The 23,034-nt window shown below is 32.8% G+C and overlaps 3 protein-coding genes across 7 annotated transcripts; all 3 read left to right on the top strand.

Annotated features, from left to right (window-relative positions):
• LOC129893899 (heat shock protein 82) lies at window positions 1-3,164 on the top strand. Its single transcript, XM_055969329.1, has 3 exons — window positions 1-503; window positions 1,027-1,307; window positions 1,398-3,164. The coding sequence occupies exons 1-3, from the start codon at window positions 224-226 to the stop codon at window positions 2,946-2,948; spliced, it is 2,112 nt and encodes a 703-aa protein (XP_055825304.1). The 5' UTR covers window positions 1-223; the 3' UTR covers window positions 2,949-3,164.
• Window positions 3,165-4,343: 1,179 nt separating this feature from the next.
• LOC129893898 (uncharacterized) lies at window positions 4,344-9,839 on the top strand. Of its 5 annotated transcripts, XM_055969327.1 has the most exons (10): window positions 4,344-4,502; window positions 4,680-4,810; window positions 4,930-5,028; window positions 5,122-5,220; window positions 5,317-5,415; window positions 5,825-6,009; window positions 6,385-6,473; window positions 6,659-7,006; window positions 7,385-8,635; window positions 9,476-9,839. In XM_055969327.1, exons 2-9 carry the CDS (start codon window positions 4,731-4,733, stop codon window positions 8,570-8,572), a joined length of 2,187 nt encoding a protein of 728 aa, XP_055825302.1. In that variant the 5' UTR covers window positions 4,344-4,502; window positions 4,680-4,730; the 3' UTR covers window positions 8,573-8,635; window positions 9,476-9,839. The 5 variants fall into 5 exon arrangements, with proteins under 5 accessions (XP_055825302.1, XP_055825298.1, XP_055825297.1 ...); XM_055969323.1 differs by having other exon boundaries at window positions 4,344-4,810; window positions 9,520-9,839; XM_055969322.1 differs by having other exon boundaries at window positions 4,344-4,810.
• A 7,296-nt stretch (window positions 9,840-17,135) lies between these two features.
• Window positions 17,136-18,410, top strand: LOC129893897 (heavy metal-associated isoprenylated plant protein 39-like). The gene is made up of 3 exons (XM_055969321.1): window positions 17,136-17,343; window positions 17,477-17,552; window positions 17,811-18,410. Exons 1-3 carry the CDS (start codon window positions 17,338-17,340, stop codon window positions 18,188-18,190), a joined length of 462 nt encoding a protein of 153 aa, XP_055825296.1. The 5' UTR covers window positions 17,136-17,337; the 3' UTR covers window positions 18,191-18,410.
• Window positions 18,411-23,034: the final 4,624 nt, after the last annotated feature.

The raw sequence follows: 23,034 nt of genomic DNA, 5'->3' as shown, positions 1-23,034 counted from the left end.
CTCCAGAAGCAAAAACTTCACCTTTCTCTCCAAGGCAACTTCTTTTCGTCGCTAATAGAAGAGCCTAGAATTCTTCTGCATTCATATATATAAACTACCCTGCCCGTACCCCTCTGCTTCCTCACAAAAATCACATCGAAAGTGTTCATACAAAGTCGAGTTTCATTCTTCCTTCATTGGTTCCTGTAGGAGTACCAATTCATATTTTTAGCTTCTATACTCAATGGCGGATGTTCAAATGGCTGAGGCAGAGACCTTCGCTTTCCAAGCTGAGATTAACCAGTTGTTGAGTTTGATCATCAACACTTTCTACAGCAACAAGGAGATTTTCCTCCGGGAAATTATTAGCAATTCTTCTGATGCATTGGATAAGATCCGATTCGAGAGTTTGACGGACAAGAGCAAGCTCGATGCTCAACCTGAACTCTTCATTCGCATTGTTCCTGATAAGGCGAACAAGACGCTATCCATTATTGATAGCGGTATCGGCATGACCAAAGCAGGTAATCAACATCTGTTCTACTTTGTTTTTCTGTTATTTGCATATTGCTCTGTTTATTTCACCGAGAAAATCGTCACAGCTATCTATTTGTGCACTTCGATTTTTGCAATGACCTTTTTTTTTCTGTGTACGTTGTTTGTTGTGTTTTATGTGAAATAAGTACTGCACGTAGGAAATTTAGCTCCGGCTGAACATATTGGCCGGCCTTATTTATTGATTATACATATCTAAGCGCTCCATTTGGTCCTTGAAAATTGTGATATCTATTCTTCTCTGTGATTAGCTACCAGCTATGAATATGTTATATGTTTTGAATTTCAAAATGTTGTACTATGATTTGAATTTCAAAATGAGGGACTCCTTAAATTATTCTCCTGTCGATCCTGCTAGAAATTTAATGTATAAATTCGGTTTGATACCAATGGTGAATATATTTTAGGATGAGGTGTTTCTGATCTTAAGATTCTTCAGATTGAGTTGGTAGGATGGTACTGATGCCTTCTCTGTTTTGTGGTTCCGAATAGATTTGGTCAACAATCTGGGTACGATTGCGAGGTCCGGCACCAAGGAATTTATGGAAGCCTTGCAGGCTGGTGCAGATGTGAGCATGATTGGTCAATTTGGTGTTGGTTTCTATTCCGCTTACCTCGTAGCGGAGAAGGTTATTGTGACCACCAAGCACAATGATGATGAGCAGTACGTCTGGGAATCACAAGCCGGTGGTTCATTCACTATTACGAGGGATGTCAATGGAGAGCAATTGGGCAGAGGAACTAAAATAACTCTCTTCCTCAAGGAGGACCAGGTAAGAAGCAGTATTTCCTGCATGAATGGTTGTACATTATTCATTAAGTTGAGAGATGATTGTAGTTAATTTTGGGTTTATAATGTGCAGCTGGAGTACTTGGAAGAAAGGAGAATCAAGGACCTCGTAAAGAAGCACTCTGAATTCATTAGCTATCCTATTTACCTCTGGACTGAGAAGACTACGGAAAAAGAAATCAGTGATGAGGAAGATGATGAGCCCAAGAAAGACGAGGAGGGTGCTGTTGAGGAGGTCGACGAGGATAAAGAGAAGGAGAAAGGAAAGAAAAAGAAGATTAAGGAGGTTTCTCACGAGTGGCAGCTCATTAACAAGCAGAAACCTATCTGGTTGCGCAAACCGGAGGAGATTACAAAGGAGGAGTATGCCTCCTTCTACAAGAGTTTGACAAATGACTGGGAGGATCACCTTGTTGTCAAACACTTCTCTGTTGAGGGACAGCTTGAGTTCAAGGCAATCCTCTTTGTGCCCAAGAGAGCTCCATTTGATCTTTTTGACACCCGGAAAAAGATGAACAACATCAAGCTCTATGTCAGGAGGGTGTTCATTATGGACAACTGTGAGGAAATTATGCCCGAGTACCTTGGATTTGTGAAGGGTGTTGTGGACTCTGATGATTTGCCTCTCAACATCTCTCGTGAGATGCTACAACAGAACAAAATTCTCAAGGTGATTAGGAAGAACCTCGTGAAGAAATGCATTGAGATGTTCAATGAGATTGCTGAGAACAAGGAAGATTATAACAAGTTCTACGAGGCCTTCTCAAAGAACTTGAAATTGGGCATTCACGAAGATAGCCAGAACAGAGCCAAGTTGGCTGACCTGCTTCGTTACCACTCTACCAAGAGTGGCGATGAGCTGACGAGCCTGAAGGACTATGTTACTAGGATGAAGGAAGGCCAGAAAGATATCTACTATATTACTGGAGAGAGCAAGAAAGCAGTTGAGAATTCTCCATTCTTGGAGCGTCTCAAGAAGAAAGGATATGAAGTGCTCTACATGGTTGATGCCATTGATGAATATGCCGTGGGGCAGCTGAAAGAATATGATGGTAAGAAACTAGTCTCTGCCACCAAGGAGGGATTGAAGCTCGATGATGACAGTGAAGAAGAGAAGAAGAAAAAGGAGGAGAAGAAAAAGTCTTTTGAGAATCTCTGCAAGATAATCAAAGACATCCTTGGTGATAGGGTTGAGAAGGTGGTTGTTTCTGATAGGATTGTTGATTCTCCATGTTGCTTGGTGACTGGCGAATACGGTTGGACAGCCAACATGGAAAGAATCATGAAGGCTCAGGCTTTGAGGGATAGCAGCATGAGTTCTTACATGTCCAGCAAGAAGACAATGGAAATTAATCCTGATAATGGAATTATGGAAGAATTGAGGAAGAGAGCTGAGGCAGACCAAAATGACAAATCAGTGAAGGATCTCGTGTTGTTGCTCTTTGAGACAGCTCTACTGACATCTGGTTTTAGCCTTGATGACCCTAATACCTTTGCAGCAAGAATCCACAGGATGTTGAAGTTGGGCCTCAGCATAGAGGAGGAAGAAGAAGCCGGTGAAGATGCTGACATGCCTGCACTGGAGGAAACTGGTGAGGAAAGCAAGATGGAAGAAGTGGACTAATGATTGAAATCAGTTGAGACTTGAGATGTGTGAAAAGTACAATTTGAACTGTGCTTCATTTTTCTCGTCTTGTGTTTAGTATAGTATTTTTTTGGTAGTGGTTAGGATGGGTCAGTTGAGTCTGTCGTGGTAGTAATTGTGTTTCTGTTTCTCGTCCCAGTACTAAGAGCGTTTGTCCATCCATTTTCTAAAATGTTATGGAGTCTATTTTGATCACATCGATTTTTCCCTGTTCTTCTTCGATTTTAATCTTTTCTAGTGTATACAATCCAACCTGTTAGTCTTCAAATAATTCATGGGATACCTTAGATCAAGAAACTGTATTAGTATAGTTGAGTGGGTTGGGTAGAAGGGAGGGTTCCTGCAATCAATTGTAACAGAGTATGGATACTGCCAAGTTAATTCCGTCCTTCTATCTTTGTAGCACAATTGATTGCCCGAAGGGACGCAATACTGAGGCATTCAAGTGAAAAGGGGTATATAAGTTAAGAGCGGATGCATTCATGTTAAAAGTGGTGTATATATTTGTTGTTTAATAATAAATGATGTATATTTAAATTTTTTGTTAGCAGATGTATATTATTGAACTAAAAAAATAAAATTTATTTTTAATTTCATATTATCATGCAACTTAAAAAATTATTTTGCGATTGAAAGAGATAAATGTATGAAATAGGCTGGCTTAAGAAAAAATATTTAAAAATCATGTTTCAACAAAAATATTTACATTTGGCTATTCCCTGCATATGTTAATGGTGTAATGTAATCGTTTCAAAGGAAATCATTCTGAGTTATGACATTTTCCGAAAAAGTCGTAAATACCAAATGTTGAACCACTAATCCTTTTAACTCAGAGAAAGAAAGAAAAACGTAAAGGGAGGTTCCATTTTCTTTAAGGAAAAAAAGATAAGTATTTTGACATTATGATAGCCGATAGGTGTTGTATCACAGGTGATCATCTTTCTCGAGTCTCTTTCTCATTATCTTTCTCTTAATTTTTTTTGGAGTGTTAATATTTGCCAAGAAATGCCATAACCTGTAACCTTAGCTTCTATTTTGAAAAAATAATTCCACAGTGCTTTTCTGCCTTGCGTCTGTTTTTCGGACTTGTTAAAGAAAATTTTTCATTAACTAAATACAAGTTTATTCTGCCATTGGAAACATTTCTGAGACTGTTGTCTGAAAATGAAATTAATTATCTAAAAGCATTTGTATTTTTTTCCAAAATAAATTAAATGTTGTTCAAAACCTGCCTAAAGTGTAAAGACTATTTTAACCCCGCCAAAGCTTCAGTACATTGGTGGAGAAGCAAAAGTACCTCTGGTTAGTCTGTTACTATAAAGACAAATACTACTCTCAGGAGTCATTGCTTTTATTTCTTGCTCTGCAATCTTCTTTCTACTTTTAGTATAAAAAAGTTCACGTTTTCTCGCCATTAGTAAAGCTCTCTCATCTTCATAACAGCAAAACAATGTGAATATGTAATCGTCTCTGCAGATTTCCGTTCGGTTTTCGGAAATCAAGTCGTCCAATCTCTCCTTGTTCTCTGTACAGGTACATTCTGGTGGAAATGTGTAGTAGCTAGGGTTTTACAGTACATCACCATTGACGATACAGAAGTTTATTCTCTCTTCAAACAAAGCGTTGATTTTGGTTGCAAGTGTGAATTTGATGCCCGATTATTGTTTTCGGAAGATGTACGTAGTGGAAAGTAATATGCGGAAACTGCAGAGGCTTGCAGGAACTTGTACGGACTGTGAAGATTTGTGCTGCGACTTCGGAATGAGTGTGGAAATTGAAGAATGCAGCTCAGAAGAGCAGTTGGAATCGGAGGAAAACAGAACCACTACAGAGATCTTAAAGTGATATTAGTACTTTTTTGAGTTATTGTGTTTATATATCGGAGGATAGCTAAATATACGAGCAGTTAATCAATTATCAATGATCGACATGAATTTATGTTTTAATTCTTGTGCTGCAGAGATTCGAGGCTTACGTACCCTAAAGCATTCATGTTATCATTGTCTAACCTGCATATTTGTAAAGGCTTGCCCGAAGATTTTGATCCATCAGCTTTACGGTAAGTGATGAGTAGTAATTTTCAGTCGCTTGAAGGTCTCTATGTCTGACATTGCATTACTCTGTGTTTTATATCATCATGCTTTATATGCAGAGATTCAAGGCTTACGTACACTACAGCATTCATGTTATCATTGTCTAACCTGCAAATTTGTAAAGACTTGCCCAAAGAATTTGATCCATCTGTTTTACGGTGGGCATAATTCGCAACTTTTAGTTGTTTGATTAGGTCTCTGCTTCTGACATTGCATTATTGGTTGCTTTATAGCTCATCATGCTTTATATGCAGAGATTCAAGGCTTACATACACTACAGCATTCATGTTATCATTGTCTAACCTGCAAATTTGTAAAGACTTGCCCAAAGAATTTGATCCATCTGTTTTATGGTGAGCATAATTCGCAACTTTTAGTTGTTTGATTAGGTCTCTGCTTCTGACATTGCATTATTGGTTGCTTTATAGTTCATCATGATTTAGCTGCGAGAAAAAGTGCCGAACTGCCAATTATTGCTGATAAAAAAAGAAATTTCACTTGAATTTAATTGTCTGGCGATCATGAATTTAATCTGTATACTTCCATGTACAGCTGAGAACTTTGATGTCGTCATTGTCTTACATCATTAGCAGATAACAACTTCACTTACCATAGCAAAGTTTAAAAATGAAACGAAAACAGAAATTTAACATACAAAGCCAAGGTTGACTGGTTGGAGCATGACACTGATAGGTTGAATAATTTCTTATTTGTTTCTTGTGATGAGTTGGTTCTGCGTTCTTATAATTGCTTCTGAAACAGCGAACTTGATGGTTTATCTGAGTGTAATATGGGAATGCAACAGACATCTGCAATCCTACCCCCATATACTTCAAATAATTGTTACATTGGCTCATCACCTGTTCTTAGATGTGATTTGGTTGCCGATTCTCGAGGATGCTGTGGGAGATGGGAAAAACAAGTTTCACAGGGATGCTGTGATTCAGGTATAGTTGTTGCGGTGCATCAAATTGGTTCTTTTACTTTATGATCAATTAAATTCAATCCTTGATATCACCATTTCACTTGGTGAACCATGTAAGGAACAAGTGTGAAATCTTTGTCCACAGAGCGCTTGAACTGTATCACCAAGCTTGTTTCAAGAAACAGTCAGGTTTTTATGTACAGGAAACAATCGGAATAACATTAAATGTTCTGCTGGATCGTTTTCACTTGGCTAAATCAATTCTTCAATAGCACACTTTATTTTTCTCTGTGTTGATGTTGCATATATTTCAAATGCCCAGTCACAGATGGTTCACTATTTATAACTAATAAGTAGTAGTGCTCATAGCCCTGTTCTGATAATGTGTGTAATGCAGATTCCAGGACACAGAATGATTGTTCTGGGATTTTGGGATCATTTCTAAGTAAGAGCAAGAACCCTTATCGTCCACCACAGTATCACAAGGTCTGGTTATTTTGCACTCAAAATTGGTCGTGATTATGGCTCTTGTAAACACTATAATGTTCTAGTACGTCTTTTGAGCAAAACAATAGCTTACTTAAAATGCGGCCTACATAATCTTGATTCTTTTTGCACGTGTTCTGTGAATAGCATTTAACTTTTGTAAATTACGACTTGTTATTATGCAGGTTGGCAATTCCAATTCTTATGCTAGCCATTCATCTAAAGGAACGAAGTCTCTGACTAACACGGCCTGTATTGCTCAAGTGGATGTACAATCAAAAAATGATACTCTTCAAGATGTAGTTGGGGATAAAAGTACTCATTGGAACAAGCAGATTGTGAACTTATCTGAATCCCAAAAATCTGTCAAGAAGATTGTGGATGAGGAGAAGTCGCATTGCAAAACATGTGGTTCTATTAATGCTGCCATTACTACTCAGCAAGAACAACTTCTTGATTCTGAAGCTAAAGCACCAATTGTGAGTATTAGTCTGGACGAATCTGAAAAACGACAATTTGGAGAGACGCTAGAGGTAAGTTCTGGACATGCTTAGATGTTGAATACTAAGAGATACTTAAGTCCCAATATTCATTTTGTTATTCACTTTTCCCTCTTTTTCTTAGTAGGTTTGTGATAAATTATCAATTTTGTCTTGTAAGTGGTCTCTGGGATATTTCCTAGATTTAAAAGTTTATTTTCCTTGCAAGTATCACATTCTATAGTTTGCTTTGATGGTTAGACAACATTTGGTTGAGTCAACTGAGGGAGGGGTAGGAAGGTTGAGAAAACAAATGAAATGAGGTTGAACTGGAGTCCATTTTGATTCAGTTAGATAATCAAATCATGCTACATCTAACTCATGACTGCAATAATAATGGTGCAAGTTTGTCCTTTTTCATCTTCTTTGCAGAAGGAAGTATCACTGCAACATACTGACTTTCCTGGCATTGAAACAAGATGTTTGAGGGGGCCATGTACTGGTAGAATGGAGAATGTTATTCATACAGTCAACATTTTAGCAGCAGAAAGCCATGAAAATCTTAAACTGAGTCGGGAGTCCAAGGAAGATTTTGAAACTGAAATCAGCAATGAGTTGCTCTCAGATGAAGCATTCTTTCCTTCACAGGGAAATTTGTATGAGAGGGTATCTAAAACCAACGAGTTACAGCCCAATGAATTCTTCTTAGCATCAGTTCTCTGCGATTGTGGAGCTTTTGGGACAGATGGTGAAGGCATCAGAGATTCTATCATTGATTGTGAGCTTGAGTTGGATGAGATCGAGGAGAGTAAATCTCCTTTTGATGATTTTTGGACTGAAATATTGGCAGTTATTCATTTGGAGCAAGAATCTAGGGACAGTTACTCAGCTGATACAGTTAACATAACTGAATCTGAAGTTCCACTACGTATACCGGATGAAGATGAATTGATTTTACTCAATTATCAGGAAGGCCCAAAAGAGCCCAAGATCCCTATTGTGGACACTTCTATTGATTTGGATTTTGTGGAAGATGAAATCAATTTGCCTGACGAGGACAGTTTGATTTCTGTTGACCATCTTTTGTCCCTGTCAAAGCATTGCTCAGAGGTAACATTTGTTGATAGAACTGATAGATTGGTGCCTAACTTCACTGCTGACAATACTGGACACCCAGAAGTTGCTCATTGTTATGCGAAATCCTTTCCACATGGTCGGAAAGTTCCAACATCTCACAATTTTTCGAGCTCTGCAACTCACCGGAAACCATATCCCCATCAGATCTCTTCTCAGACCCCGTGTTTCCATATTAATCCAGAAATTCCAACTTTCCATTCATTGGATCTTTATTTTACTTGCCGTAATTTCAAGAACATAAGAGAAGAAAAGCCTGTTCATCATTACCCTGCAATATATTTTTACCCTTGGTCTAACATTCATCACGAGTCTTCCATGAAAACCACACCTGCCATGGAAAAGAAATATGAATATCTTGAACAGTATCCAATGTTACATCAGCCAGATAATTTTCTTCAGCAACTGGAATTGCTACGTGAGTCACAAACAGATCCTATTGAGCAAGTCGTTTATGATGTTCTACAACAATGGGATGCTATGTAACTATTGCCTGAGACATATCATCAATTACACTGCCCCGGATTTGGATTTCCAACTTGAAGTGAGGTACCTTTTCCGGCCTTGTTCTCTTACCTCTAAATTCTACATAAAGTCCTATCATTGGAGAAAGACAGGAACTTGTTTTCGTTTGGGCAGTTCCATCTTTTGGTACTACATGCAAACATCTTTTTCTTCTATCTAGACTATTTAAAACTTGTCATTCTCCAGCAAATGGGCCCAAACCCAGTAAGCGGGGGGAAAAGTTGGAATAATTACTCACTTTCTCTTCAGCATTACGAACTTTCCAATTTTAGGTTAGAAGAAAGTTCAAATGCCTGCTCTAGTAATTTCTTACTCCCAATTGTTTGGTAGTCCTTTCAAAATTGTAAGGCTAGGATAACTTAATCATCTGGGCAGTAACTTCAGCCTTCAGGTTTTGCCTTCCATATGTATTTCAGCTATTTTTTCCCTTTTTTTTATTTATTATAGGAAAGGTAAAGGTTTTATTGAAAAGTACCAAAAACATTTCAACTAATATATCTCCTCTGTTTAAGCGGTTAATACGTATCTTCTATATGCTGTATATATGTAGCTACATATCTGGCGTCTGATGAGATATGATTAGTAGTGCTTCTAATCCACGGCAAATTTAGCAGTGTCTTAACTTCTTCTCAAGATTGGGCATTGCTTTAGCTCATCTTATGAGAAAAATGAAACATTAATGTTAGCACCATGTAAAGCATAAGACAGCTTCTCAATAGTTTTCAACTTTAATGCCTTTATTTTAGTTAAATGCTGGACAAAGATGTTCAAAACAGCTTCAGCCTCAAATCATAATGCTATAAGCAATTGCCAACATGTCACTAGCATGCTTACTCTTTTGTTTTGTTTATTTCCATGTGCTAGATTCATCTGGAGATGAGATTTCAAGGTCCCTTCTCATATTGCAGATTATCCAGATGCTGCTGACGTGCAACTAGAAGCAAAAAGGGAACTTAATTGCAGCTATCCAACTTCCAATGTCTCCAGCAAAGAATGCGCCGTAGAATTTTAGTATGTAGTAGATATGATCATTTTGATGGAGTGGGCAAGTGCTGGATGATACAACAATTGCACTAATCTCACCCCCTGCTGAAGTTTGTAGATAACACACTCATTAGGTTTAGACAGGAAGGCAGCTTGCAGGCACTTGCTTTAGTTGGAAAAGTAACTGACTATAGGATAACACAACACTCATCAAGTTATCGAATAAATCAAACTTCAGATCTAATCCCCGGATGAGTATTTTGATTGATACCAGTATACATAAACACAGTATAGTTAACAATTTCTGCAATGCAACTAACAAGTTCTATGTTTTCTAAACTAATCTATGGTTTAGATAGTGAGATACCCTTTCGATTGTAATCTAAGTAGTAGTAAAATAACCTTAAGAAGGAAAATATCAGTTTAACTCCTTTCTTTCTTCTACAAGGCGTTAGCTGATTATATCAAATTATGACATACCAGGTATCTAAACAAGTCAGTAAAAATGATGATGTCTTTTTATCTTTTCTAATTTGCAGGGTTTAAGAAAAACATTCTGGTTAACTTAAATATTCTCCATTGATTTGGAGGGAACCTGTGTCCTTGTGACCACTATTTATTTATTTTCTAAAAGGAAGTTCCAACGATATGACATGTTGGGCGTTGGCATCTTCCTCCTTGTGGATATCAATTTACATATTTAGATACTTATTTAGTTATTTTCTAAATACACTAGTAAAAAATAGAATTTTGTAAATCCAAACACAATGTAAAATAATTCAGCTGGAAGGGTTAACTGCTCGACGAATGTTCAAACACGGCGGAAATTGACGAACTTGAAATGGTCAAGTTACTTTCATAGCTTAGAGCATAAAGAATTACGCTCGACAACAAGAATACAAAGACTTAAGTCGAAAAGTTACTGTTACAAGACATGGTTCAAAGATGCCCTTTTACTATGATGGCATAACAGCACGGTCATAGGAAGAAAAAAAGAACACATGACACATGATGGCTCAACTAGCCACACAACCACTGGAATTATGTATACATCCTAAAAAGTCATATCGGATGAGCCAGTACAACTTTCATAAATGTGCACTTTGATCCATCCACTAACACCTCTACAAACCCAAGAGTTGAGCATTTCAACATCCAGCGTTTCTTGAGCACTACGCACCAGCGGAAGCAGAGAGATGTGGGAGACATGAAGAATGATCTCACTCATTGATACATTTACATTGGTTGATGACAAGCAATCACTGAACAAATATAATAAAAATTTTATATTTGAAATTTCTCTTGATGAAAACTCTTATGTTTATGCTATTTTCTCAAAATTTCCTCCCCTTTGAAAAGAGAAGCGAAGCAAACTCTTACCTAAGAAGAAAAAATTGACTCTTGAATAATTGTTGCAACAAAGTGTTGCAAATTGAACAAGGAACACAATATCATGACAATAATATTATAAAAAAAAAATCATCATAAAAGCTAATGTAATTGAAGAAAAATCAAACAAGAAGAAACCTGACATTAAGAAATTTTCACACACAAAGAAGAGTATGGATTTCAAGCTTACTAATGCCAATTCTAAGTCGAATAAATGTTATCATTGTCACAAAATTAATCACTATGCTTGCGACTGTAAAATTCTTCAAAGTTGAAAAGAAGAAAGGAAAAACAAATAACAATAGAAAAGATGACCTTGTGTCAATGATCACAAAAGCATTATAGTGAAAGGTCAAATAAAATGGTAGAAGATATACCGTAGATCGTCGTGTATCAGGTGATTCAAATACTTTTATGACCTATCAATTAATGGGGAAGATAAAATTTTGTATATAAAAAATTAATCCTCCACTAATTAGGTTGTGGAAAAGGAATTGTTGAATTGAAATTTACTTTTAAAAAAAGATCACATTGAAGGACGTATTGCATGTTCTTCATATTTGGAAGAACTTGATGTCAGGTACTTTCTTTTGAAGCATGATCTTAAAATATTTTTTGAGGCTGATAAATTTACTTTGTCTAACCATGATATGTTTATTTAAAAAGTATGCTATAAATAGGATATTCAAATTCAATATTAAAAATAAAAATATTTCTACGCACATTATGGAGTCTCTAAATTTGTGGCATGAACATCTTGATCAAATAAATTTAATATCTATTTAACTTATGATAAACAATGAATGAATTAAAATTATGGAAGGATCATACTATTAAGTGTCTTGTTTATAATAAATGTAAGATAACAAAAAAAACTTTTGAGACAGTTGAAAGGTTACCACACTTTTTAGAATTAATCTACACTGATATTTGTGTTGTCAAGTCATGAAAAAATATATTTTATAACTTTTTTTGAAAATTACTCAAGATATACATATGTTTTTCATTAAAAATAATAAAATTGAGGCATTTGAGACTTTTGAAACATATAAAACAAAACTTGAAAATAAGTTGATTTTAAAGGTTAAATCAATTAGATGGGGAGTACGTAAAAATCAGATTTTAATAATTTTTGTGAAAAATAAGGCATTGAAAAGCAATTGATTATGTCTTATACACCATAATAAACTGGTGTAGTAGGAAAAAAAAACAGAGCATTCAAAAAAATGATTAATTCGTGCCACATCATTGGGTCACGAATCCCATTATATCTTCCGACCACAAGCTCTCTTTTTTTTTTTTAATGACAATCTAATTTAGAGGCCGTTTGAATTGATTTATAAATTGTTTATAAGTTGTTTTTAGCTTTTTTTGAGCGTTTGACTGATCAATTTAAAGTTATTTTGTACTTAAAATAAGCTCCCATAAATAATTGAGTTTATTTGAATGAACTTATTTTTAAGCAGTTTATAAATTGAAAACTGCTTATAAATTAAAAAAAATATGTGATACACCTACTTATTTTTTAAATAAGTTAATCCAAACATGCTATTAATCACTTCCGAGACTTACTGAGGTTGGCCTTCATCGAACACATCTTCGAAATCGACATATTTTTTTGAACATTTTTCATTGATGCCACGTATCCATCCTCTATCTTGTCATATGCCCAAACTGCTTTCATCCGATACAATTAGATATTTAAACATTTTATGTACGTTACTTTAATTTGTGTTCAATTTAGTCATTCTTTGTTAATATAATAGGATTTTTAAATACCACATTATAGGTTAGTCAATACTAGAATATAATTATTTTTTATCGTGAATTAATAAAAAAATTATACTATAAAATATAATTTTTTTATTCATTTCCATCAAACTAGCTCATTGAAAAAACAAATTCATACAAACGCATATTCCAATAAAAAAATTTGGGTCCAAATTAAATATTATTAAAATAGTTATTCCTATAGTAATTGTTAATATTATTAAAATAGTATTTTAGTATTATCTCCGTCTCATATTAGATGGACATTTTATTAAAAATATTTGTCTCATATTACTTGATCACTTACTAAATCAAGAAAGAATTAATTAAGTTTTTTCTATTTTACCCCTATAATCAATATGGCCTTTTGAATTTAAATAATTCTCAATATTAGCTATTTATATACTCTATGTATATTACATTGATATAAACAAAGAGCAAAATGATAAAAAAATTTAATATATTAATAATTTCTCAATTATCGTATAAAGTTAAAAGTGTTTATTTAATATTAGACGGAGATAGTATTATGTTTATGCTTTCAGTTGAAGCTTAACGGAAATGAAAACAGGGATAGAGATGACAAAAACAAATTAAGAAATTGGCGTGTGACAAAAGGACAAATGTTACTTCTCCATAGCAAATTGAATATCAACCTTTACTTTTAGGTACATGCCAAATAGGGTCAATTGTTTTTAGGCCAAAACCAATAGTGTCCATTAAAGGTGGCGCCAAATTTTATTTAGATATTTTAATTGAATAATATTTATTTTAAGTATTTTATATAGTATTTTGTTATGTTATTTTGATACTTTTTTAATAATTAGCTAAATTTATATAGTGTGTGTAACACGCTCATGAATGACCTCACGCTACAACTAATTAAAAAAGAATATATTATATTTGAGTGCAAAATAATATTTAAAAAATATATTATCGGGAAAAAACTAAATTTCAGTCATAAATAATAATAAAAAAATACATATTTCTAAATTTCACTCCTTCTTCCTCCTTTCTTCCCGAACTTTCTCAACGCCTCCCTAACCCCCAATTTCTTCTCAGTTTTTTTTTAAAATTTTTTTTATTAGATTTAAATTTTCACATTTTTTCATAATTATAATTATTGGATCTAAAGAAAAAAAAGGAGAAGAAGATGATAGTGGATCTGATTTTCAAATTTGAAAAAAATTTAAAATTAATTTTTTTTTACGATAGTGATAAAATTAATGGCAAAAGTGAGAAGAAAAGAGTGAGAAAAAGAAATATAAAATATGAATGTTGGTATTCATTTTTCCGGCGAAAAAAATGAAGGGAAATGATGATAGGTTTAGAAAAGAAATATAATGAAGAAAAAAAATGGCTTAAAAATGGATTTGAATAAAAAATTTGACCTCCATTGAAAGAGTTTAAGCTTGAAGAAAAGGTGGGAGATGGTGGCTTGAGAAATGGAGAAGAAAAAGAGAAAATAAAATAAAATCTTTCACGCGCCATTGTTGAGTGTATCACACTCACTTTGCCATATCAGCAAAAAATATCAAAATAATATAGCGGGATCATATATGAAGTATCTAAAGTGAACATTGACAACTTAAAATATCTAAGTGAAATTTGATGTCAATTTTAAAAGATCGATGAATTTGACTTTCTTTTTAAGGTTCTACGCATAAGAATTATCAAGCGTGTATAACCCAAAAAAAAAAAAAATTAGATGGATTTGAATATCAGGAAAATAAACAGAATAAATGTGAACCACTTCTGGTTTCTGAACAAATTTCCCTCCATTTTTATGTAAAACCTAAAAAGCTACACCCACTCATGATATAAGTATTTAAATATGACTTGATTTTATAATATATGTGTCAAAAAAAACTCTGAACCTGAGTGGCTTTTTTAGGGCCAATTTCATCAATTTTGATGGAGACAATTTTTACTTGTTCATCTAAAACTTTCATCTTATTTAGTTTTTAAAAAAATCATTTTAAATTTATTAAAATAAAGTAAAATTTATTATTAAAATTATCTATATTTTAAAATTAACTATATTTTAATTGATCTATAAAATATAATTTTAAGTGAGCAATAAGCTATTTAATTAAAAATATGTAATTTAGTAGTGAAGTGAACATTTTCAGAGAAATCAAAATATAAATAAACATAAGAATTAGACAAATAAATTCAACTTATAATATATTAATAAATAAAAATTATATTTATAAAATGTATTTTTTTAATAGAAAAATATATTATCATAAAAATAATAATTTTAAGGTTGTGAATGTTATTATAAATGTTGTTAAAAATTATGTTAATATGCATGAATATAAAAAGTGGTGTATAAAAGAGAGTTTAAGGAGGTATTTTTGTTATTTTACATACTTTATCCTAGGATTAGTTATCCTGAGATTACTAATCCACGGGAAGGATAACTTATCCCAGTACTAATTATTAGTCTTGGGATAAGTTATTCCATTCTTTGCGACCAAACAAGAGATTTAACGGCACTTAAAAGTTATCCCGAAATTAAACCCTCTTATCCATCACACCAAACGACCCCTAAGGGATTGTTTGATAGCTAGTAAATAGACAATTTATTCATGTATTAATATTTGCATAAGTTATACACGTTTGATAGCTAGTTAGAAAGTAAATTATTCATGTATATATTAATATGACATTTGGTTATTATTTAAAAACCTACATAACTAACACATGAATAAGTTATAAGAAAATTGACATATTATTTTCTTCAAGCTAGAAGATGGAATAACTAATAATTATATAGTTATATAATTAATACATACATTACTTAAAATCTACATAATTCTAACCGGCTAACAAATTATCCAGAAATGTTTTGAATTGAATTGCATGGTGTTATTTAGATAATTAACAAAACACATGAACAGATATTCAAAAAGCAAAGTATTTTATTTCTCAATCACGAAAGAAAGAAAGTATAGCTCTTGCATTAGGCGAAATAAAAGGAGAAAAAAAACGATGTGGGGTCTGTTTATTCACGTCCGTGAGTGGAGCAGCGGTTGGACCCAATATCTTTTGATTTTTATTCTATATTTATAAATTTATTTAATATGTTTAAACTATTAATTTTAAATTCATAAATTTCAAATTTTAATTTCGCTTTGAATTCGATTTATATTCTATATTTATAAATTTATTTAATATCTCTTAAGCCGAGGGTTTTTCGGAAACAACCGCTCTACCTTTTAAGGTGGGTGTAGGTCTGCGTACACTCTAACCTTCCCAGACCTCACATGGTGGGACTATACTGAGTTTGTTGTTGTTGTATAGATTTATTTAATATAATTAAATTATTAATTTAAAATTTAATAATTTTAAAATTTTCAAATTCATAAATTTTAAATTTTGATTTCGCTATCAAATTCCACCATCTTCCATATGAAGAAAATTTTCATAGGTGACACTACAACAACAACATACCTAGTGAAAATTTACAAGTGGGGTCTGAGGAGGGTATAATTTACGCAAATCTTACCACTATCTCATGGAAACAGAGAGACTATTTCCGAAAGACTCTCGGCTCAAAGTAACAGTCCCAATAAAGGGAGAATCACACTATAATATATATATATAGAGAGAGAGCAGCTGAAATGAAAGGCAATCAAATTCTATAAGACAATACCAATATCAAGATAATGGGATAATCAAGGGCAATAACAACACAACTATAATGACACGCCTCGACCTAAGATCAATCCTACCTAAACCATCACAGGTCAAGACAAATATTCTACCCCTGCTAGCCTTCTACCCTAACAAGCGACCTCTACTCCTTTTTGTCTAAGGTCATGTCCTCGGTGACACGAAGTTGCGTCATATCCTGTCTAATCACCTCTGTCCAATACTTTTTCAGTCTACCCCTACCTCTCCGCATAGCCCCAAAATCCAATCGTCCGCACCTCCTAACTAGGGCGTTGACACACATCTTCTGAACATGCTCAAACCATCTCCGTCTCACTTCTCTCATTTTGTCTGCCACAGAAGCCACTCTCGCCTTCTCTCGAATAACCTCATTTTTAATTTTATCACTCTTAGTATGTCTACGCATCCATATCAATATCATTATTTTCTCAACATACATCTTCTAAATATGAGAATTCTTGACTGACCATCACTTCACGTAACGATGGCCTAACCAACATTTTGTAAAACTAAAAAAAGCAGGCAGCCACATTTGATGACTAAAAGCATATTGACCAGAGAGTCGACTTTTCTTCATTTCTTGAGTCACTTGACTTTAGTTACGTTCCTTCCTCCTCGCATCCCTTTTTCCCCCTTATTGTACCACTCAGTATCCAAAAAAAAAAAAAATCCTCATATAAATACAACCACTTAAGCTTATTCGACACTAGTGATGCTTCAACACGTTTCTTATTTCTCTCTTCTTTTTCTTGGACTTGTCTTCCACCCTTTTGAATCTTCCTTCCTCCTCTATCTAGAGACGGAATAATAATCTTACAAAAAGTAAGAAAGTAGGTTTTTATCTGATACTTTCATACATACACCAACAAAAGCAGATCTCCAATTTCTCAATATATAAAAAGATGAAGGTTAGCTTTAATTTCTCTCTGTTTCTTTTTTTTTTTCCCACTCAATTTTTGATACTAAAGTTATCTTTTCGTGGATTCTGATTCTTAAGAGAAACTAAAATTTAAACTCGAAACTTTGATTCTTCTTTTACAGAAAGTGATTCTGAAGTTGGAGTATTTCGACGAGAAAATCAAGCAAAAGGCCATGAAAAAAGTGTCTGGTCTTGATGGTATTGTAGAATTATGCTCTTCTTTTTATTATTACTCCATCCGTTCAATTTTAACAATAGTTTTAGCCCTTTATATTGATTTTGTATAGTTGGAATAGTCTTGAAGTTTTAAAGTGATAATTATTTCTGAACAATTTTTTTGAGTCAAAACGAGAGTTATAATGAGACGGAATTGATAATTTCTACTCTTAGAAGCCTGGATCCTGAATTAGTGAAGTTTCTGAATTTTGAGGAGTTTCTGGTGTAAATTTCTTGCAGGGGTTGAATCAATTTCGATAGACTCAAAAGAGAAGAAATTAACAATAACAGGGAACATAGATCCAGTGTCACTAGTTTCCAAATTGAGGAAGCTTTGTCACACTGATATCGTCTCTGTTGGACCAGCAAAAGAGCCTGAGAAAAAGAAAGACGATGGCGGCAAAAAGGAGGAAGGTAAAAAAGACGATGCTAAAAAGGGCGACGAGAAAAAGGGAGGAGATGAGAAGAAGAAAGATGGAAAAGATGAAACTCCTCCAGCAATAAAGGCTTTCCCGGCTCCTATGTTTTATCACTATCAACAACCTTATCAACCCCCTATTCCTGCTTATTATCACCATCGAAGTGTCGAAGAGGATCCAAATTCTTGTGTTATTTGCTAAAGCTCTTCATGATGGATCTAAATTCATACCCCGTTACTACTATTATGTATATTTCTGTGAGTTTTGAGAGTCATTAAGAAGAAAAAAAATATCCTGTACAAATTTTTGTTTTCTTTTTACTACCCCTCACATTTTTGTTCTAGTTCAATAATTTTGTTTAATTAAACGGTTCATCAGAACATCTCTTTATTGATGCATATATTGGAATGTTGGTTTGATATATGTGTAATTCTCAGCTTAAAGCTTGCTTTTTTTTAACCGTTTGTTGTTCTATATTATATATTTTCAAGGTTCGAAGGTAGCGGAGTACCGCGAATATCATAGTCTACACCGATCAAGATATTGGAGAATTGGTAAAGGGTGGATTAAAGTCAAAATTACTACATTTTTTTTCTTTATTATTGATAGGAATTATCCTGTTAAGACCCTATGAATTGTTGATTAAAGGTCTGAGTTATAGACATATAAGGTTAAAATAGATTTGTCGGCGTGCAGCCAATCAACTTACTAACAATGAAGAAGAAAGCATATTATTATGAGCCTGAATTTATTTTGAACGAACTTATAAGTTGTAAACTGTTTATAAGTTAAAAAAAAATAGGTGCAATTTAATTTATCTATTTTGATTTATAGGTTATTTTTAATTTATAAGTTGTTTAAAATAAGTTCATCCAAATAAATTTAATTATTTATTGAGGTTTATTTTAAGAACAAAATAATTTTAAATTGGTCAGTCAAATACTTTAAAAAGCTAAAAACAATTTATAAGTAACTTATAAGTCAATCCAAACGGATTCTGTATCGCAATGAAAATTAGAATTTGATAAAGGGTGGATCAAAGTTACCGGACACTATAAAGTTGAATCTTCTTTTCCTTTCTGGTAAAAGCGAGTAATTGTGAAGCAATGACGGAAGAAACAATATAAATTGAATTGGCTACGGAATTCAAGTTTACATAGAATAAAGTATTTTAGATTAGCTTTTAAGTTATTTTTAATTTTTTTAGTATTTAATTGATTAATTTAAAATTATTTTATGCTTAAAATAAATTTTAAAAATTATTAAATTTAATTTATTTAAAGCAATTTATAAATTAAAAAAAAGATAAATTAAAGCAGGCACTAAAGCCTTGCTGTAATGTTGGTCAATGATCTTCCAAATAAATAAACAACTAAACATAAGAGTCAATTAGTCTTTTCTAGATTTGTGAATACTTTTCCTATTTCTATGTACGTAATTTATTTTTATAATAGTAATAGCAAATGTGATTTAGCCGCCGATTCTGACAAACGTTAAGAAGTGTAATGAAATGGACTTGTTAAAGATAAAGTCCCCCCCCCCCCCCCCCAAAAAAAAAAAAAAGTATCCCTATAATTATTTTTGACGTGCTCACAAGGGGCTACGCCTATTACCTACAATTCATCAATGCCAAATTGAAAAATCAAGACACTGGCAACGTGTTCTGTTGGGCAATAAATATATATATTTTTCTTTTAAAAAACATCATTACGTATAGAAAAAAGTTTCTAAAGCCTTTTCCAAAGCAGAAATAATAAAAGGAGGAGGAGCAAGATGAGGTATTAGGCCCCCAAAAATATCTACGCTACTTCCCTTCTTTATCAAAAATTTTCAGCAACTTCATTAGCCTCTTTAAAAACATGCTTCAAGTCTGTTTTTATAATTATAATATGATGTTAAAAAATAAATGATTATTTTAGTAAAATACAAGAAATATTTGTTGAGTTGAGTCATTTTTTTTATTTACTAAATTTTAAGTGTGCATAAAAGCATTTTGTCATCAAGTTTTGTTGGGTTTTAAAGGTGTGAATGGAAAATGAAAGGTTATGATTTTTCCGACTTTTCCAAAAATGTGACTTTTTTAAAAGAGTTGCGACTTTTCTAAAAGGTTGTGTCTTTTGAGAAGGGTTGTGTCTGTTCCGATAAGCCACAATAAGCACATGTTCACACTATTCTTTGTTGTCTATAAATAGAGGATTTTCCTCTCATTTTTAAACATAAAATTTCTCCTTCTTGTGCATATATATTTTCTTTCAAACCAAGTTGAGTCTTTGTGTGATTTTTTGCTGCCTTTTGAGTTCACTGAAATTATTGAAGTTTGAGGTACCGCTACTTCTTTAATAGTTTATCCGTTTTATCTTGGGAGAAAATAATCCATAACATCGGGTACAATGATGGGATTAAATTTCTTAAGGACACACAGTGAATTCTGTGGACTCGGATACTATTTTTTATTTTTATATTTATTGTTTCTGGTTTGCTAACTTTAATACAGGAGGGATAACAATCTTAAGGAATTTAATATATTTTTTTCCTGTATCTGAGATTTTTGGGTTGGGGCACGACAGATTTTAGAAGTCATTGTCATGATATCTATATGATTCTGCTATGTCTAAGTAAGTACATTATTAAGGAATCTTAGACTTGATACTACAAAGTAGTATTTTTTTCTTACCATAACTTTGGTTAAATTAAACATGATTAAGTTAAATAATGTGTTATTGTCTTAATAGTTTTCACAAATTATTTTCAAAGGTTTATTATCTGTTATGATAAAATTGGGTAGAGAAATATTTTTGTGTGTATTACATCAAATATTGGATGTATCTTTCAAGGATCTTAATCTAAGAACGTAGATAGCAAGACATTTTTTTTCCAGAAAAGAAGAAAAGAAAAGTTTAATATTCGATTTGAAAAATATAAAAAACTTCATCGAATATTAAATTTGTTCCATAAAAGAAAACATTATTTGGTCTGACTACGTGGAAGCTCTATAGAATTTACTATTCATAGATTTAAAGTCAGTCCAACAAACTTGGTAATGAAGGAAAGTTTTTTGAAAAGAAAATCATATCCTTATAATTTTCTAATTCTGTTTTGGAGACTAAAACTTGTGTAGTTTTCTACTATGTATGAAATTCGATTGCGTCTGATGTTTGGAAACTAATATCTTTTAATTTTCTACTCCTTTGGTTTGAAGAATATAAAAACTTCACGAATAAATCAGACTGTGCATTTGGTTTGAAGAATATAAAAACTTCACCAATTTGTCAAACACTGTGTTTGAATGAATATTCTGACTTGAAAAATATAAAAACTTCGTCAAGAATATAAAGGGTAAACTATTTGAAGAATGTAAAAACTTCATCGTTAACTAGAAACAGTATTGTATTTTTGGTTTTTGAAGATTAAAACCTCTTGATTTTGTGCTCTGTCTGAATTTGAAATTGATTTGAAGTCATAAAAACTTCATCAGCATTCAAAGTTCATTCAGTTAACGATTTGAAAAATATAAAAACTTCATTGTTAAGTAGAAACAAGTTGTAGAAAGATGCAATCTTTAGTGTTAGTATTTTCAATCTAAAGTGGTCTGTCTAATTGTGACAGAAGAAAAAAAGAAAAAAAATATATTAGTGACATAAAATTAATGATTTTGTGCCTGCAATGGATGCCTCTGTGAATTAAACTTTGACAATATGCAAAGATTGTCAGAGGAAATGGAAGCACTATAATTTTTTTTGTAGAATATTATCTTTAAAAGAGGTTTATGCTGTCAATATGTATTTTGATAGTATACATTTGAAAGCATGAAAAAATAAATATGTGAAAAATTATTTTCAAATACTTGGAAAAAAAATTTGAGATCATATTTAAAATATGGGAGTTCTTTGCTTGTCAATATATATATATATATATATTTGTTCAAAAGAGTTGTGTTCTCTTATGAAAAAGTGTCACTTAAAATATTGTGATCTTTCATGAAAATACATGTCTATTAAAATACATTCGGTTCATATGCTCTTATTGGACCCGATGAGACTATGTTCATGGGTAATTCTGCAACAATCAAAATTGAAGGTTATGAAAAGGTCCTCTTGAAAATGACAACTATCAAGATATTGACTTTAAACAATTGTTGTATTTGACAAAGTTGTAATAAATAAGAATAAAATATTTATAGAAAAAGATTAATCTCACGGAGGGTCTTTTCAAAATCAATATTTCTGGTCATTCTTACTTGCTTGAGTCAAATTGTTTATGGTATGAACGTTTGGGAAATGTCAATTACAAAACCTTGTGAGAACTAATCAACTTAGAAGTTTTACCAAATTTTGAGTGAAATAAATCAAAATGTCAAGTTTGTGTTGAATCTAAGTATACTAAGCATCCTTGTAAATCTATTGAAAGAAATGATCCCTTAGAATTGATTTCCACTGAAATTTGTGATATGAAGTCAACACCATCTCGTGGTGGAAAAAAGTATTTCATAACTTTTATTGGTAATTGCACGACTGTTATGTCTATTTGCTAAGTGGTAATGATGAAGCAATAGAAGTATTTAGGTAATACAAAACTGAAGTTGAAAACCAGTTAGGTAAAAAGATAAAAAGGATAAGAAGTAATAGAGGTGGAGAGTATGAATCTCCTTTTGCAGAAATATATTTGAAAAATGGAATCATCCATCAAACTACGACCCCTTATTCACCTCAATCAAATGAAATTGCAGAAAGGAAAAATTGAACTTTAAAGAAAATGATGAATGTCTTACTTATAAGTTTAAGTTTACCGCAAAACTTGTGCGGGGAAGCCATCCTTACAGCAAATCAAATACTCAATAGAGTTCCCCACAACAAAACACAGTCTATTTCATATGAGAAATGAAAAGGAAGAAAATCAAACTTGAAATATTTCAAAGTGTGGGGGTGTTTAGCCAAAGTCCAAGTTCCTAAACCTAAGAGGGTCACAATAGGACCTAAGACTGTGGGCTGTGTTTTCATTGGATATTCTACAAATAGTAAAGCATATCGATTTTTGGTTAATAAGTC

This window comes from Solanum dulcamara, chromosome 7 (genome assembly GCF_947179165.1).
Source record: "Solanum dulcamara chromosome 7, daSolDulc1.2, whole genome shotgun sequence".
Classification (NCBI taxonomy): domain Eukaryota; kingdom Viridiplantae; phylum Streptophyta; class Magnoliopsida; order Solanales; family Solanaceae; genus Solanum; species Solanum dulcamara.
This window is presented reverse-complemented; position numbering and strand designations above follow the sequence as displayed.

Coding starts and splice junctions, on each gene's coding strand:
- LOC129893899 (XM_055969329.1), top strand. CDS start 224: ATGGCGGATGTTCAAATGGCTGAGGCAGAGACCTTCGCTTTCCAAGCT. Junction 504..1,026: donor TATCGGCATGACCAAAGCAG/GTAATCAACATC, acceptor GGTTCCGAATAG/ATTTGGTCAACAATCTGGGT. Junction 1,308..1,397: donor TCTTCCTCAAGGAGGACCAG/GTAAGAAGCAGT, acceptor TATAATGTGCAG/CTGGAGTACTTGGAAGAAAG.
- LOC129893898 (XM_055969323.1), top strand. CDS start 4,620: ATGCCCGATTATTGTTTTCGGAAGATGTACGTAGTGGAAAGTAATATG. Junction 5,221..5,316: donor TTTGATCCATCTGTTTTACG/GTGGGCATAATT, acceptor CTTTATATGCAG/AGATTCAAGGCTTACATACA. Junction 6,474..6,658: donor GTCCACCACAGTATCACAAG/GTCTGGTTATTT, acceptor GTTATTATGCAG/GTTGGCAATTCCAATTCTTA.
- LOC129893897 (XM_055969321.1), top strand. Junction 17,553..17,810: donor AAAAGTGTCTGGTCTTGATG/GTATTGTAGAAT, acceptor AATTTCTTGCAG/GGGTTGAATCAATTTCGATA.